We start from the raw sequence: 18,103 nt of genomic DNA on the forward strand, positions 1-18,103 counted from the left end.
GGCCGACTTCTTCAAAATCTAACATTAAGATTTTTTAAAATTTAAGATCTCATCATTGTGATCTGATAACCAACTAATTCCTCTGATGTCTGTTAGACATTTAAGTACAAGCACAATTCAGATATATTGGAAAAAGCAAAATAATCCAAAGTTGCCTTAAATCTCTACTCCCTACCCCTCCCTATTCCGTAGACTGTTTTAAAAGTTGAGCACAGGTTTAGCATATAACTTCCAGGTGCCGTCTCGTGGTGGCTCCCGCCTGGGTTGACCTCTAGGTCCAAGCCTATGTGGGCCATCAGTTCCCCGCACTGAACCACAGCAAGTGCGTGTGGTGCACAGTTTGTACCATCGACTGCAGACGCACCCTCGGGGGACCTTTGGGGCACTGGACTGGCCACCCCAAAAACCTCAGCATGGCCGAGCCCCTCCACAGGCATTTCAGATCTTTCTGATGTTCTGGATACTTCTCTGTGGTGTTTGCTTTCACTTGGGCAGATATAAATGTCCTATAATAATTTCTTGCACTCAGTATGTAACAAAAGACGAGTTGTCTGGTCAGGATGGAACTTCCTCTGTCCATGTTGAGCTTGAAGTTGCTCATCCCTTGACCCTGTTCAACCAAATTTCTCAGCTACAGATCAGAATCGTCATGCCACAGGAAGGAAGGGCCGGGAGATTGGGAAAGGAAAAGTTCATCTGTTTCGGTGATTCCTCAGTCTCAACATAATGGGAGTAAAAGGTGTCGTATCACACATCTTAATTTGAATGAAAGATTGCTTATTTGCTTTTGTATTTGTTTCGTTTTGGTGTTTTCTTGAAAAATACTTTATTAAAGTGAGTATATTTTTAAACCATATTTATAAGTCAGGTGCTATAAAAACGTGTGAAGATTCTTAACACAGGAGTGTCTCCTTTTCTTCAGCGTGGGAAGACCAACACTTAATTTTCCTTAGGACACAAATAAAACAACCAATTAGGAAAATCATGAATTGTTTCTGCTCCAGTCCTCAGTTCTTGACGATAGCTTTTAGCAAGTGGAAACAGTTAGGATTCTTGAATTTGGCATTTAACACCAGGAAATGTATTTTCACGTGATAACCAAGCAGGACGACTCACTCAGCATTGTTGGCCAAGGGGACGTCTGCCCCCTCCTCATGGCAGCCTCTGACCTCACAGGACACTCCCACTGGCACTGAGATCCCACGTGCTGAAAGACTCGCTTTCTATGTTTCTATGACATCACAAGCTCTACGTAGAAAGATTTAAGGGACTTCACTTTTCACTTCTTTGTCTCTTTCAAAGCCCCAAAGAATATTTTGGTGAGAGTTAGATGGAAGGAATAAAACCACAGGCCCACAATTCCTTAGCCTTGTGTTCAAATTGTAAAAAGCTCTGAAAACTTGAATTCTTCTGTCACCATTTGGTGGCAGATTTTGACCTGGCCTGAATTGTGGAGAGGCTATTTTTTATATTCTGAATGTTAATCCAGTTGAGGGAGCATGCTCATCTCTCCCGGGGGAGAAATTTTAATGGTTGTCTAGGGGTCCATCATAATGGTGTAGGCGCTGTGTTGCCTTTTAAAAATCCAAATACCTCTTAATTCTGAAGCACGTTTGGCGCCCCCGGCTGCTGGAAAAGGATGGTGGACCTGGGCACACCACTCTTGATCCGTCTGTGCACTTCTGTCTGGGAAGCCTGCCCATGTTGCGTCAGCCCCTGGGGATCAGAGGGTGGGGCCCCTGAAACAGATTGAGGGCATGTGACCATGGAGTGACCTTGTCACCCTGGGGTTGGGCTGCTGGGCATTCCCTGGGGAAAAATGAGCAGCTCTGCTCCCTAGTCTTGCTGAACAGTGGACAGATCTGGCCCCAGGAACCAGAGTGAAGCTTCACTGTTTATTGCAGGGTCCTGCTGGTTACCTCTAGAGCATGGGCTGCGGGCTGTGGGAGTGGCAGACTTTCTTGTGCTTCTTTTTATGTATTTGATTTCTGAACCTTATGTTTGATCTTTCCAAAAAAAACTAAATTTACCCAAAAGCTACTGAGTAAATAATCAGGGAACAGCAGTAGCTTAGACGTATACAAACTTGACTTCAGTAAGCTCATTTCCCATGACTGATCTTCCCCAGAAGTTTCATTTCCTTTCTTAAAGTGCAGTTTTCATAGTTTTGTTGTTAGTTGTCATACTGTCAACCATTTAACTAAAGGCTAAGCCAGTGTTTTTCCCACTGACCCCTGGCCCCTGTAGAACCTTTATTATAGCTGGATTTTAACTGGTTCTGCAGATATAGTTTACAAAGCACAACCCAGATCACCTCTTCAGGGGATTCTGCCCAGGTATCTTCCTAAAGAAGGAGTGTGTTCGGCTTCTGAAGATTTTGGAACCGGTTCTTTGGGGATAGCTTGAAGACCTGGGGCTTTATTTGGGATTAGGTGAAGAGCCAGAGAGGGTCTCCTGGGCAGTCATCACGGTGGGCCGGCATCCTCAAGGCAGTTAAATGGGCTGACCCTGCAGGTACACTGGATGGCACCCCAGCTGCAGGGGCCTTGCCCATGTCAGCAGGTGCTTAGTGTCACCTTAGCCTGGATGGGTGCCGCCCTGCTAGGTCCCTCACAGGTTGGTAAATGAGCCTTCGACGGATCAGGAGAGCCTTGTAGGCTGTGGTGAAGGGGACCCGAGGAGTGATGTCAACCCTTTAGGCATCCCAGGCCCGCAAAGGCTGAGACATTGTGCGCCAGTGCTGCCCGGCTGCAAGGGGCCTTTTTACTTGCCTTGGATCACCTCACTCTCTCAAACGGAAAACCCACCACCCTGCAGGTGTGACGACGAAATGCATTCAAGGGCTCCATTGGTTCAGAGAACTCCCGGCAGTCCTTGCTTCACTACAACAATGTTAATTCGTTAGCGTATTGCAAAACTTGGGTTCTCTTTATTATCACAATGTTTAAGTAGATTTCCTTAAAACAATTGAAAGCAATCATCGTGTTTAACTGGTTTTAGAAGAACTTTCATTTTGAAAGACATCATTGAAGACATCAATTACTTTGTATAAATTCCTTCATTTGCCTGATCTTTGTGAAGACTAGGAGCGGGCATAGAGAAACTGAGGGCACCTTAGGAACTTATTTGAGATCTTAAGAATGTAAATTACTGAGGCCTGGGTTTCTGCACACTATAGTGGTTTGGTCCCAGCAGCTGGGGTTGCTAATGGTCATTTAGTGATATTAATCTGCCCAGGGTTTAGACCCTGATGGATGAGGGGAACCTCCTGTTTCTCTTGCCCTGGCTCTTGGGTGCTTCTGTTTTGTGTTTGATATCCAAGTGAGTGGTTGTGAGTGAAGCGTTCTTCCTCCTTTCTATTCCCTGTTTTCTTCAACCTCACGTTTCTCTTTGAAACCCACATGGAACACACCTTCCACACCTATAGCTGCTTTCTAGTGTAGCCAGGAGTCTCCAAGTGGCAGCTTTCCCTTCTGCAATAAGGTGAAGCCACTGACACCACACTTTCAACCCCCATCTCATCACCAAGCTAATAAAGTGTTAGGTAGACCTTTCTGTGGTTTGTCTGTGATTTCAGTCTCTCTCTTTCTGGGGAGAAGGCATTGTTTTTTCTTGTAAGGTTTGGCATCAGTGCACCACAATTTCTACTTAGGAAAAGACCTGACTTTTGATCTCTCTTGTGTTTTGCTGAGACTGACCTCCCAGCCTAAGCCAGGGGAGTGATAGTCCAGGGGATATCTCACCAGAGGAAGGTGCGGGCGGTTCTCGGAGGCCTGCTCTTTGGCACCAGATGGTTTCATGCGTGTTCTCATCTGATCCTCACAGCCACTTTGGAACATCAGGAACATTATCCCCATTCTACAAACAAGACCCTGCCTCCGGAACAGCTTGTCCAAGGTCATTCTGCAAGCGGTTCTAGAATTCTTTCCACCCACAACACCACCACCATGATTTGAATTTTTACAGTTTTAGCAAAAGTGGGACAGGGGAACACATCCTCTTCCTTGTTTTTCTTCTCTGTCTGTACCTTTATGTATTTGTTGTTAAACATTGACTAGATGGTGTCAACTGATGATAGTGGTGATAAATTCAGGGGCAAAAATATTCATGATTTATGAGTGGAGCCTGGTATAAAGTAAAGGCGGAGGTTCGCTTTCCTAGCAGGCACCACCAGGGGAGCCCAGGCCCAGTGTGGATGGCGGGGTGCTGGCATTATCAGTGTGGACACCAGCCGGAGACCCGCTGCTCACAGCTCAGCTCTGAGGAGGGCCTGTCCCTCTCATCAGGAGGAGGGTTATGTTAATTAAGTCCTCATAAATAGCTTGCTCCTTGGGAGGGCGAAGGAGGGAAATGTCACATTTCATAAGTTCCTGCTTCAGAAGAGATCCCGGGGGAGGGGATGGAGGCTGCAGGAGCCAGTGGTCATCACTGCCGTGAAACCCAGAGCAGACTCAGCCTGGTCGCCTTGCCAGTCTGAATTCCCGGTCAACTTGGCTGGTCTGAAACTGGGTGGGTGCCAGAGCTGAAGGGTCCCCACAGAAGGACCAGGACCAGCCATAAAGAGTCGCCCCCCTCCAAAGAAAGGCCAGATTTGGAAGTCAGTGGCTTTTTTTTTTTTTTTAAATAAAGGGTGCAGACAATTTGTATAAGCTGATGCCTCATCTCTCTTTGATTGCATAATAGAGATTCTACTTATCAATTTTTCAGGAAGCCATCTAATTATACAAATTAAAATTCAAAGGAAAAGCAAAAAGAATGATTACTCCTCACTTGGGAATTGGAGGAGGAGGGTGAGACCCGTCTTGCCTCGGATGATGCTGCTGTCATTTTTCATCTCCACGGCACTTCACAAATAGTGACTAATTAATTCTCTCGTCCCTCAGCTAACGTGGGGTCTGTCATCTCGCCAGAGTCGAGGAGGGGCCAGACCACACAGTTGATGATCAGAGCTCGAGACCCAAGCACCGGCCGAGCTCTGGGCCGGCCTCTGAGTGTCTCTCATGGGCACAAATGCTCGGGTCCAGAGCCTCGTGGTCCCACCAGGACTCTCATCTCAGGTTTGCCTGAGTTATGGGAACTCCCTTCGCCTTTCGTGGTCGCCTTTCATAAAGCCCAGCAAGAGTGAGACCAGAATTTTGCAAATGTGTCCACTACATGTGCGTCTTCTCGCACCTTCCACGTCCTGACCCAGCTTGCTCTAGATGACCTTGGTCTCCTCACTGGCCCGAGATGATCATCCCAGGTCTGGAAAGAGTTTGGTATCTCTTGGATGTTGCATTAATTAATCTATGTGATTAGAAATTGTGCTTTTTCCTAGCTCCTTTTAAAATAAAAAAAAAAATCACCTAATTGTTGCCATAAATCTTTGGGGTGCTTTTTCAGCCTCATTGCTGGGAAATTAGCCGTTAACTACCGGGAAGTCGCCTACCTTTTCATAGTCAGACCTGCATTCTGACCTTTGATAAAGGAACTCCCAGCGTTTTGCATAATTGATGACCATACATAATAACCCTCATTATTAACGCCGAAGCGTTTTTTTTGTCTCCTATTTCCCCTCATTTGCTGGATAACTGAGGACAACTTTTTCTGTGTGTATATCGTGGTGTTGTTAAAATAAGACTGCTGCAATGAGCCAAAAGCTGGGATGTTGAGGTTACAGATGATGATTTGTGGCCTCAACTGTTCATTGGATGAGCAGGAAATGGGAGTCAGAGCCTCCCAGTAGAGCCCCATGCTTCCTCCACAAGCAGGCTGGGCAGCAGCTCCTCAGATGGCATTCCGGTCTCCCTCTGGAGTGTTCCTCACACCCCAACCCAAATACGAGGGCCTTCCTCTTCTGCTTCCTCCATCTGCCTCACCTCTTCCTGCAGGACCGTGGGCACGCGTGGACAGGCGCGGCACGATTGCCACTGCCCAGCATCAAGTCCGGCAGCCTGGACACTGCCCTGGCCGATGCTGTCTGTGGCTCCCTCCGGATGGGAGGAAGGCTCGGGGAGCTGGCGCTGGGCAAGCCTTGGTTAGGTGGTGCATGTCTTCCACTCCCATTCTCATGCACTGGGATAAGCGGCCTGTGTTGTGTTCAGCAGTGGCTCTGACTTGTGACCCCTGAAGGGCAGTTTTGGAAAGTTTCCTAAACCGCCGGGCAGAAGGCCTTGAGAAAGTCTGTCGCATGGCCACAGCTGGGTGCCTGCATCTTGGTGTCCATGCGTCTGGGCCCGTCTCCCCAGCTAGTCCACGTTGGTCGATGAGCCTGCCCCCTTGTGGCTCTGCCTCTCTGGTTCCCAGAGATCCAGGGCAGGCCCCACTGGCTGTCGCTTGGTCTCTGGCATTGGAGTACAAATTGTTACAGTTCAGGTTGTTCGGTAATTGGTGTTTACAGCCCTGAAGTTAAAAGCAAGAGGTCCAGATGCTGCTGTTTACAGCTTTCAGAAAGAAAAGACACTTGTCTTCTGCGTGTTGCTTGCTTCCTGTCACATGACAGAAGGCAGGAGATTGGTACAAGGGACCTGGAGCAACTCCCTTGCCCAGTGTTTGAGAGAGGAGAGCAGGCGCCGATGGCAGGTCCCCTTGTAGAAAGTGGCAGCGAAGTCCTGACTGACCTGTTGTCCTATGTCCGCAGGGTGTCCAGAGAGTAAGGATTCTTTTCTCCTTGTTTCAGGGTTCATAGTGGCGTAATGCCCGCAGACTCCTGCGAGTTCCCCTAAGTTCTTAGAGGACCGCTTTGCCTTTTGAATCAGAGAGTTGCAAAGTTCGATAAAGAATGGCCCTTGTGGATAAGCACAAAGTCAAGCGACAGCGATTGGACAGAATTTGTGAAGGTAAGAGCCAGCGTGATTGGCGGTTTTTAACCAAAGACGCGTGGTCCCGCCCTCGAATCCTTGACCCGCTCACCTGTGGACCAGCTCACCTTTTGGGCACTGGTTCTCTGGTCAGACTGTGTGTATCACACCCCCATCCTCCAGCCAGAGGCCCCCCGACCCTAGCACCTCTCAACATCAAGCCCCGTCTGCCGGTGTCATTGGCCCGTGGGCAGTAGGCCTGCCCTTCGTGCAGGACGAGCGAGGCCTGGGGTAGAGTGGGGTGTAGCTGGAGAGCTGGGGAGGGGAAGGAGGCCCTGAGGTCGGGTTCTTCCACATACCTAAGATCATTTTGCATATGAAAGACGCTGTATATTAGGACCATCTTTTTTTATTTCCTGAGGTTTCCGGACCTTATCTGTTTTGAATTAAGATATTTACAGCGATGAATTCCAAGATATTCCTGACTAGCCCAGCGTGGCCCCTCGTGATGTGTTCTCATCGCTGGTATCTTTGAAAATGTCTGGAAGTGGTTTATTCATGAAAGGAAAAATAAACATAATTAAAACCTAATGGAAACCTGGGGACGAAACTCTGAACTGTTGACTAAGCCCCCTCCTCTCCTAATTAGGGAGTGGGGAGAGCTCCCGAGCGCATGGACCTGGGTCTCAAGTTAGCACCCCTTGCCACCCGGTGTCCGAGCTGCTGGCCCTCCGTGCTGCCAGGCCAGGCTGGCTCAGCGTGGCCACTGGTGACTTCGCTGCAGGGCTTGTCAGAGGTCATGGGGGAGCTGCCAGGGAGGGTGGCACAAGCCGTCCATATGGAATTGGTTGTGCTTTAAGTCAGTGTGGCTCAAGCCGCGTGGAGTGGAGGCGTCAAAGATGAGTTCTACTGTGTGGTTGCACGCCTCACGAGAGCACCGTGCTACAAGAGCGCTGGCTGTCCCCCCACCTCCCTAGGGCTCTGATGCAGGGTGAGGGGTTTGAGATTTAAGGATTTTTATTTTTAGTGTTTAAGATTTTTCAAACCTACAGAAAGATTGATAGAATAGTACAACCAACTGATATTCTCTTCAGCTGTTAATTACAACTGTGATAACGTTTGCTTTCTTTTTATAAAGATGTAGATAGAGATATGCATGTGTGTGTGGATGGAAGGATGGATGGATGGACTTTTCCAGAACCATCTGAAAGACAGTTGTAGATGCAGCAATTTACTCATAATTGCCTATGGCATGTATCTCCAACTGGGACCGTTTCCTGTGGAACCACAACGCTATAATCACCCCCAGGGACTCGAACCTCATTACAGTATTATGTACCTAATATAGACTGCAGATTCCTGTTTCTCCCACGCATCTGTTCATAGCTCATCCTAGTGGATCACTCTTCAAGGTTAGTACCAGGAACACCGGTGGGGCTAATCCCACCCCTTCAACCCTAGAACCCATGAATGGTGCTCCTGGGACAGTTGCCGTTCTGTATATTTTAATTTCTCAGTAGCCATTATCCAGATAGACTCACGACATGAGCTTACTCGGATGTAGCTCATAATCCACGATCCCAGATACTTGTTTGGTGCCCCGTTAAGTATAACAGCTGTTCCAGGATGCTCCGTGGGTGCTCCTTGTGTTTATAAGCTGCTTGAGCACCTTCTGTAGGTCAGGACGGGTGGTACCCAGTTCCCAGGTGCTGCCAGCGGGTATGGAGCTGGCGGTGGTTTGCGCCCAGAGACTCTGGCAGTCTGCTTTTCTTTATTTGGACTTTCCCTCAGCTCAGCTCTGTGGATTCCACTGTTTCTTCCTCCTGAAGGCCTCACGCATCTACATCCCTGGCTTAGGACTGTCACCAGTCTTCCTTTTATAAACCTGAACTAACTGTTTTCGAATGTTCTGCTTGGAAGCTCAGAGAACCCAGCACACCACTCTCCCCTTCCCACCACCCGCACCCAACCCCAAGGACGTCCTCTGTCTCTCACTGTTTGGTTTTATGATTTAAGGTGTGAAGCCACCCTGCCCTGCTGTAGCCACTCTGGGCTTGTTGAAACTTTGTCTTCTTGCCCTTGGTCTTTGGGAACACTAATTTTGCAGATTCTTCCCTCCTGCCTGTTGCACAGCCTCGGTGCCAACCCGGGCTGTGGACGCCCATGCCAGACGAGCCTCCTGACGTACACCAAGGTCCTACTCTCTCCCCCTCCCTCTCTTGAATGAACCCTTTTGCTCCAGCTGAGCGAGTCTGGTGGAATGATCCCTGCAAAGTTACTGCTTCCAGAATCACTGCCTGCCTTCCAAGGCCTGTCCAGCCCCCTCCTCAACACCTTCCACATCAGCCCTCAGGACCTACTCCTCCCGAGCCCCAGTCCCCTTGTGGCCTGCTCCTAGCTGCTCTCCCCTCTGTGTCCTCCAAGTCGAAGCCGAGGGAACACGGAGTGGAGCTCCATCCTTCTTTGCATGCCCAGATCCTGCCTCCGGGTGCACCTTCACCCCTCAACGGGATGTCTCTGCTTGAGATTTAAGCACAGTACAGAGTTTAGCTTCGCTTCTCATTAGCCGCAGTCTTTGGGACTCCATCCAAATCGCTTGGAATAATGGTCTTTCAAGCTGACTTAAAAGCCAGATTTTAATTTTTTTTTTTTAAAGCAGCCCTTCTATTTTGATACTTATCATTTGTTCTCTTGTTTCTTGACGCCTAGTATCAAACAGTCCTAGAGTGCTCTGGTGTAAGAATTGCTGTGGCGCGGGCTCTGCTGACACAGACTGGGCGGAAGCAGACTGCAGTCTTCTCTTTTTGATGTATAGTTTAGGTCTGGCTTTTTCCCTCTGTTTAGTTTGCTGGCATAATTGACACATTGCCTTCGTGAACTGCACCCTTTCGAGTTGTAATACGTTACTGTATCAGGGCAGAGCTGGTTTGCTTTGCCCCAAATATTTGTTGGTCAGAGAAGAGAGCTTGCAATCACTCAGCATTGCAAAAGTAACCCAGAAAAGCACTTTCCAGAGTCCATAGTTTGTAATATCCCACAATCGCTTTGCTGATGACTTTTGTTAGAATATCTTACTGTGTGGTAGAATAGAATAAGTCACTAGACACCATCTTTTCCTGTGGCTGTTGAGAATGTAATTTTAAAAAAGGACATATTTCATTTTTACTTCATTTTGTTCAAATGTCTTACATCCTTAGAAAAATGGTACTGAGGATTATGTCAGCTGAGCTGTGGTAAGTCCTTTTCATAGCATAACTCAGGAGAGGACTTTCCTTTACTCTGCAGGAAAAAAAAATGATAGGACTGCCGTTTTATTTTTTTTGAGAAAGATTAGCCCTGAGCTAACTACTGCCAATCCTCCTCTTTTCGCTGAGGAAGACTAGCCCTGAGCTAACATCCATGCCCATCTTTCTCTAATTTATACATGGGACGCCTACCACAGCATGGCTTTTTGCCAAGCAGTGCCATGTCCGCAGCCAGGATCCGAACTGGCAAACCCCAGGCTCCCGAGAAGCAGAACGTGCGCACTTAACTGCTGTGCCACCGGGTGGCCCCAAGGACTGCCTTTTAAATAAACAATTATATTCAACATTCCTTACCTCTGGGATGTTCTCATGAGCCCAGAGAATAAAAAGAGCTGAGAAAGATGGGCTGGTGGGATGGATGTGGGGAAAATTGAGACCAAGAGCTGTCTGTTAAACACATAAATAGTAATAAATTCTGGGAATCTTTCTACATCAACTTTGTCACCCAGGAGGACAGGAAAAGTCAGAGAGAAAAGGCTACGTGGATGAGGTGGGAGAAGACTTTTCCCCCATGTTGTTCTGGTCTTCTCAGTGGGATGAGCTGGTCATTGTGAAAGTACGTCTCAGTGGAACGTTCCAGAGAAAGGTAATTCGTGGTCCTAGGATATGCAAGAAGCAGAGATGTCTAAGGTGCCAAGGTGGCTGAAGTGGGGGGGTGCGTCCGGGCAGCTGAGCGCCCCCTGCAGGGAGGTAGGGGGTCTTCACTGCCTGGCTCACACCTGTGGGAGCCCACAAAGCTGAAGGATTGGCCTTTCTTTCCCTATGGGGAGAGCATAGTCTACAGACTCAGTCCCAAATCATTTTGTCTTTTATTTATATGCGATTTGTTTTTAAAAAGCATTATAAAATCATTACTTGTGTTTTTTTAAAGCACTTGGAGCACTTTCTAAAGAAACAGTGTCAAGGCTGGCCATCTAGGTGATCCACAATCGCTTCTAATAAATATCTTTAAATAGCCCCAAAATGTGGATTTTAAAAATGGGATTCATAATGTTGCTATACATTGTAATTATATGTTTGGCTCAGGCAATTATGCACATTTCCAGTAATTATGTGATTAGTGATAATTACATTAGCTATGTAAATATACAATAGTCAACTAGACATGACTTAGAACTCTGTAGTGTAAACGAATGTACTGAAACAATGTGCTCATGTAAAGGATGGGTAAAGAGAGAGAGTGGTCAAGTTGAAACTTCACAGAAGTTATTTGCAAGGGATAAAAAGCCATATTTTGCCTATTCTGGTCATGGTCTTAAGCTAAATTTGTAACATCGGTCTCTCCCCTGGGGTGCCCACTGCCATCTAGGGACTGGGTTCATTGAATTACCCACACACAGGCAGGCCCTTCCTTTCTGCAGGGTGAGAATCAGGTTAAATGTTTTATTAATTCTCTGTTGTTACTCATCCGTGAAATGCAGACTTCGGCCTCTCTTTGCACTTGTTGATTCATGATGGGCTCTGTCTGCACCTGGCAGATTTCTTTAAACTCACCACGTTTCTGAAAGCAACATTTAAAAAAGCTGCTCAGCTTCCGGTTAGGGGTGGGGGTGTGGCCCAGGTGGAGTCAGTGGCTGGGGTGTGGGTGTTCCTCGCTGTCTTGGTTTTGTTATGTGGCTGCTGCTCTGTCTCTCACCCCACCACAGTGGATCCTCTTCACCCCTCTGGTTGGTGGCACCATGTCTGTGTCCGTGTTTGGGATCAAACCCAAGTGTGCCCTGGAGCGTCTGGCTTCTCTTCCAGCTCTGGCACGTTTCATCTTGGTCACTGCCCCTTTGCACAAAGACTGTCTGCTTCAAGGCCTGATAAATACCTCACCGGACCCAGAGTTCCAGGGCATCCAGGGCAAGTCTCCTTCATCAGAGGAGGCCCAGAGCACAGAGCAGTCCTGGCTTTGAAGCCGTAGACCTGCAGATGGTGCCCAACACAAATTCGGGGCTGTCCCTGGGCTTGGGTACGTCCCAACACAGCTCAACCTAATTGCGAGTACTCGGGGAGGCTGTGAAACCAGGGCCCTTCACTGCAGCTTCTTGCCCGCTTACTTTTTTTCACAACCTTACAAGTGGCTCACTGTGAAGTGAGACTCCTGCTTCTGACTGATTGATACTCAGTCCATCAAACCGTTATTTGATGAGCATCCTGCACATTGATGGACTCTCTTGCTAATAAATAAAGCTCAAGCTTTGAAATAAAGCGAGCTGTCTGTCTCCTGAGCGGTCTCAGGTGGCTTTCTGAGATTTGGCTCCCCTTCCAGGTCCAGGCAAGAACTCGACTCGGCACCACCAGCTGGCCTGTGAAGTAGTGGGAGGGGGACACATTCTAGATATCCATGTGCACCTGGTCACAGTGGTTCCCACACTTCCCTGTCTCTCCTGCCATCTTATTCATCAGAGGGGCTGGAAGGTCCATTGAGCTTGTTTCTGTCGGTCCTGATTGGGGAGATGCAGGTACCAAGAGGGTCCTTGCCTCCCTGTTCGCACCCTGGAATTCTTCAAGGCGGGGGGCTGCTCAGTCCTCTCATCTCCTGCAGAAGCTCTGCAGCCCATCCTCTGACTGTACCATCCGGGCCCGTGTGCTGAAACCGTGCACCGCAGGCCAAGGCAGTGTAGGTCGTGCGTGGGAGCATCTGATCCTGGGGGCTGTAGATCCTCCTTTGTTCTCTTGGTGAATGCCCACTGTGCGCTGGCCTTGCTAGTGAGGCGCTTGTGCCTCCCCGTGGGCGTGGGTTCAGAGGCCGGGGAGGCCATGGGTAGGGGCTTTCCTTGTGATCATGTACACCTGTCATTTTCCTCCCTCACACCGTCCACTCCTTGAGGGCGAGGACTAGCTGTCAGCATCGAGTCCTGTGCCCCGTACAGTCATACTTTGCAGGTCACTCTGTACCCTGTGTGTCAAACGAACCAGTAAGTGATGAATGGAGGAAGGACGCATCAGGAGGGACAGGGTCCATCCCCTTAAGTGAGAAAGCCATCGGCTGACTGTGGGTTAATGCATTCCCCAGATTATTTTGGTGGTGTTCTCACCTTGATAAGTGGCACATTTCTTTGGACTAGGGACAAAGTGACAGAGGGTGAATGGAAGACGCTTTCTGGAGGTGGGTTATTTGAGCTGGACCCTGGTGGATGGAAATGATTGAGGCATTGCAAACAAAGGTGAGAGGAAGGAATTCTGGAATATTCTGAACCCAATAAAGATGAGACATAAAACATGGAGTGTGATGGGGTGAGGGATGGCAATGTCGAGGTGAATTGGGGTCACCTGAGATGCTGAGATTTTGCAGGAAGAGCTGTTAGTGGAGGTTTTCACGGAGAGGGGGGGAGCAGTGTTCACTGAGCACCTGCCTGGGGCAGAGCTTGTGCCAGGAGCTGCCAAGGACTCAGCACAGCCTTTCAAGGTACAGACTTGGTCCTGTGGCATGCCCAGGCCCTGTATCCAAGCTGGGGTCGAGCTGGGGTCGTGGCTCACACTTCCTGCTCCACTGGCACATTCAAAACATGCTGTAAAAGAGAATGGACTTTTTACCCATAACGAGTGGGAATCAAACCTAATTTTCATAACAGCTCCCATTAAGTTTTATAACCTAGTCAAGAAATCGAGTCAGGAGCAACGTGCAAGCATTTGTTTTTACTTAAAATGGCTAAATCTTGTCACAACAAGAAGGCTGGCACTGTTGCCAGCGCAGCTCATCTTGAAAGGGTTGGTTTCATTGTCAGGCTCCACCCGAGGTCTCGAGTTTTCTTTGGAGGGTTACACTGAGGATCCAAAGCCTCCGGGCTCAGGAATCGGGGGCAAGCAGTGGGCATCCAAGGGTGATTGGTGCCGTGTTGATCCTTTGATGACCAACGTGATGTCTGGACAACTCTGCTGGTTTTCTCTTTGTACCAGTGTCATTCAGACGAAGGCTGTGTCGAAACCCTGCCACATGTCCTATTTGCTGTTTCACCCCTGCACTTGGGGTTTTCCCACCTCTGATCGAGATTAGCCAAGTACTTTGGGAGGTGACGTGGGGGAAGGGAGGAAGAAGGAAAGAAAACTTTTTTAAAGCAGGAAAGCTGTTTTTAAACAAATTCTAAAAGGTTTGACAGAAACAAACAAAAACCAACACAGCCTCGACACATTTAAAAGTAGGAAGTGGGATGTCATAGACCTATTTTTGGCCGTGTCTCTGGAAAACTGTGTAACCCACTAACCTCAGCAGTGTCCCCCGGGAGACGTGGCCTGTGGGAGGTGGAGGGTGAGGGTGCTCCAGTGGCTTCATCTGGGGTTCAGCAGGCACAGGGGAGCAACTGGGGGCGGGGGGTTCTTATTTCCACTTTCACTTTCAACGCTGTGTTGGTCTTGTGGCCCCAAGGACTGGAGGAGGACCAGGAAATGGAAGCCCCAAGCCGGGGTTGGCCTACCACAAAGAGGGCTGACCAAGGAACGCCCCAGAGTTGCCTCCTGAGAAGGAGCGAGCGGTTGATGCTGTCAGGGGACAGGCAGTGAGACCTGATGACCTTCACAGGAGTCCAGCCTTAGAAAAACAGAGTGAGGCTTAGCCCCGGGACTATGCTGCTACTTCCTGTCCTTTTCGAACAGATTTCCAGGTCGTTGTGCTGATGAGAACTTGAGATGCCTGTTGGTGATTGGCCTGAGGGCTGCTCCGTGGAAGGGATTGCTGCCCATCCCTGCCTCGGTTTTCCTCCCTGCTGGATCTAGATCCTTCTCTTAGGGTGGCATTCAGGTCTCAGCAGTTGTGAATTGATGCCTTTCGTGGCACAGGGAACTGAAGAATTGGCTCTGGGAGGATGTTGCTTTGAACCCTGAGGTTGCCATTCACACTGTTCTGCATGGTCAGCTTCATCTTCGGTTTATTTTGTCTGCAGGAGAATTTGGATTGTCTGTTTCTCAATTTTCTGTAGTGAGACTCTTTGCAGGATTAACACGTTAAGTCTGTAAGACTCATGACTGTTTCAGAAATTGGGCCCATCTTGCTTTATTTAGTTAATATGAGGTTTTCAGAAAAGCAGCCCTTTCTAAACGACTGCAGTGTTCTTAAAAAGAAATCCATGGAGTGTTTAGAAAAGTGTGAGTCCAGTTACAGGTGTTTGTACCTAACACAGGAAAACGTCTGTCATAATATTTGGCAGATTGCAGAGGCGAGGCGAGGCTGCGTGAGTTTGGGTAGCTTCCAAGCGGAATGGGTTGGAAGTGGATGGAATGGAGCCCCAGCCCCTTGGGTGCAGCGCAGAGGGTGCCGCCCGCCCTGAAGCTCGTCTGCCCACGGCCGCTCTGCCCCTGCCTTTACACCTTTGGCGCCTTCTCAGAAACCTGTTCCTGGCTTCTTAGGGGCTGTTGGGTACACATTCCTCTAGATAGTCCTGCTTCAGGTGCAGAACTTGAACTGACAACTAGATGTCCGAGAGCTGGGTGAGTCACCAGAGCTGCCCCACTAGAGAAGGACGTGGCACAGATGGCTCAAGGGCTCATCCGCATGTCTCTGAAAGGACGCGCCTGCACCGTGAGGGAGGCCTCTTAGCATTTACCCCACATGGTGTTGTGCTTTTTTATTACAAAAAGGAAGGAAAAGGAAATGGCGCGATGACATGACACTAAGGCGTGGGGCAGTCACCAGGCATCAGCTAAGGGCTGGGCTGGGGGCCTGGTCCTGACGGGAGCCCGGTGTACCCCATCCTGAGGGATTGGAGCAGTTGTCTGTTTGGGAGTTCCTTTCTGATACTCAAGTAGTTAATTGTAGAAGTGACATATATAATATTTTGGGGTTTGGGAAAACCTTAAGAAAATAACACAATAACTTTGGTAATTCTGGTAAAAGGAGGTTCCCCTTTCCTGCCCCCAGCAGGGCAGAGCAACTCTGGCCAGTGCAGGGGACTCAGGAAAGCAGTGGGCTTTGGAGTGATCTGGATCTGGCACTCGTGGCCCTGGGCAAGGCGCCCAGCCTCTCTGGCCCCAGCATCTGGGGTGTGATACGGTTCTGTCTGCCTGTAGAGTCGTTCATGGGTGGAACACCTAGAACGGGGCCTGGGACATTCAACAGATGTTCAAGCCTTCTGGTAAGGATCCCGTAAGAAAAACATGGTATCAAAGATGCCCTGTTTCTGGTCACCTCTGCGGGGCCAGGACTGCTGCTGTCTGTCCTGCCCAGCTGGTCATCTTCTCTGGTGGGAGGAGAGGTGGCAATGGCAGCAGCAATGGGGTGGAAACTCCACTGGGAGGGTTAAAAGGCCCCTCCTGGTCAAAACCCCAAGACTGGAAGAGGGAGGTGACAAGGCGGATGTGGGCCTGGGGCTGCTGGAGGTTACCTGGTGTCTTTCTCGGTGAAGGTGTGTCCTGCTTGATCCGCCAGGCTTGTTTCCACGCAAACCCGTCTCTTTGTCTTCATTCGTAGCAGGGTTCCCAGTGAGACCGTTCCATCTTTATCTCAGCCCTCTCCTTTCTCTGCCCGGGTTCTGAACGGTGGTGCCCAGAAGAGGAGAAAACCTATGGAAGTTGAGCCTGCCCAGCCCGCCAGCTCCCTGGCCGACCCCCTGGCAGCCCAGTGGTGCCGGGAAATGATGCACTGTAACCAAATAGTGCTATTTCCATTTAGTTTGAGGTCTGTAACGTTTTCCTGTCCTTTTTGATGTATCTTCTAAGTGAACACATCCTCAGGCTTGTTGGGGAGATGTGTAAATATTGTCTTGTGTGTGGCCAGGCCTGTTTCCTCCGTCTCCCCTGCCCGGGCCATTCAGCCCGTGATTGCAAATGTGCCAGCAGAGGAGTTGCAGAAATTGGCGCCAGCAGACTTCTTTTAAACATGGAAACCCAACCTTGCGCAGTGTGGCTTGTTAAGTTTTCTTCTTTTTTCTTTTCATGCATCATAGGAGGTGGAGGAGCCTGAGGGAGGGTTTGGGTCTCTTCGCCGGCCAGGGCGTTTTTCTGAGATGACTTGATGGCCTGTTGGCATTTTGGGATCAGAAGTGGGGGCCCTGGTGTTTAACTAATGGACTCTGGGGTTCCTGGGCTGCATCTCGGAGCACTACTTGGGCTAGCTCCTCAACAGTCCATCAGCGATCACAGAAGCTCTGGCTTTAGGGGACCAGCACTCTTTGGCGGGGGGAGTCGTGTTGGTTTAAACAGAGTTTATCCCGAAGTTTAATATGTCGATCAGGACATGGGGAGGTGGGGCAGGCACTGCGCTTGTGAACTGTCTTGCATTACTGTGTACCTCCAGTTCCTGGAAACAGACTTGTACCCACTCTCTTCTCTCACAGGTGAAACTTCTACTTCTCACATTAGAAGAAATTTTTTAATGACTAGTATTTCTCTTTAGTTGAAGATTCCAGTTGAATCTTAGATTGAGAGAGATGTGAATGAATTCAAAACACTCAGGTTTAATGGCTGCAAATGTGCCCGTTACCTCATTTTAAAATGTCCTGGTTGTACACAGCCTTGGCAGCTCCCCGATGACCACCTTGCGTTTTTCTTGTGCCTTCTTTGTCACGGGCGTCCCACAGTCAGAGGGGCAGAACCTGCAGCATTGGTTTGTGCAGTTGCTTCTCCGGGACCCATCTATGTGGTTTTTGTTTTTTTGTTTTCTGCTTTTTCTCCCCGAATCCCCCCAGCACATAGTTGTATATTTTAGTTGTGGGTCCTTCTAGTTGTGGCCTGTGGGACGCCGCCTCAGTGTGGCCTGACGAGCAGTGCCACGTCCGCACCCAGGATCCGAACCAGTGAAGCCTGGGCCGCCACAGCCTAAGTGAAGCGCGCGAACTGAACCGCTCAACCTCGGAGCCGACCCCCCATCTGTGTGTTTAAGGAAATCCTTTGATCCTCCTGTTTGGGCCGTTCCTTCATCTAAGGAACTGCTGTGCTTTGCATTATTGAGCTAAAGTCACTGGTAGGCTACCTAAAGTCCTAATCCACGGGAATATGGAAAATCATCCGCAAGATCTAAGCCGGGCCGTGCCTGCTGGAGTTACACTTTCCTTGAGAACAGATTTAAATGAAGAGGTCCTTCAGAGGCAGCCACGTCTCCTG

At 49.1% G+C, this 18,103-nt stretch overlaps 1 protein-coding gene across 21 annotated transcripts in view; it reads left to right on the forward strand.

The window, feature by feature from the left end:
- Positions 1–18,103, forward strand: part of CTBP2 (C-terminal binding protein 2) — a 166,066-nt gene that overhangs the window by 106,344 nt on the left and 41,619 nt on the right. For 14 of the 21 annotated variants that reach the window (XM_070573211.1, XM_070573768.1, XM_070573653.1 and 11 more), the window contains one exon: positions 6,659–6,818. The exons of the other annotated variants lie outside the window; for them this stretch is intronic. In XM_070573211.1, coding sequence (XP_070429312.1) covers positions 6,761–6,818 — 58 coding nt within the window. In that variant the 5' untranslated portion in view covers positions 6,659–6,760. The remainder of the gene's footprint in view (positions 1–6,658; positions 6,819–18,103) is intronic. 21 annotated transcript variants of the gene reach the window in all.

Source organism: Equus przewalskii, chromosome 1, assembly GCF_037783145.1.
Source record: "Equus przewalskii isolate Varuska chromosome 1, EquPr2, whole genome shotgun sequence".
Taxonomy (NCBI): domain Eukaryota; kingdom Metazoa; phylum Chordata; class Mammalia; order Perissodactyla; family Equidae; genus Equus; species Equus przewalskii.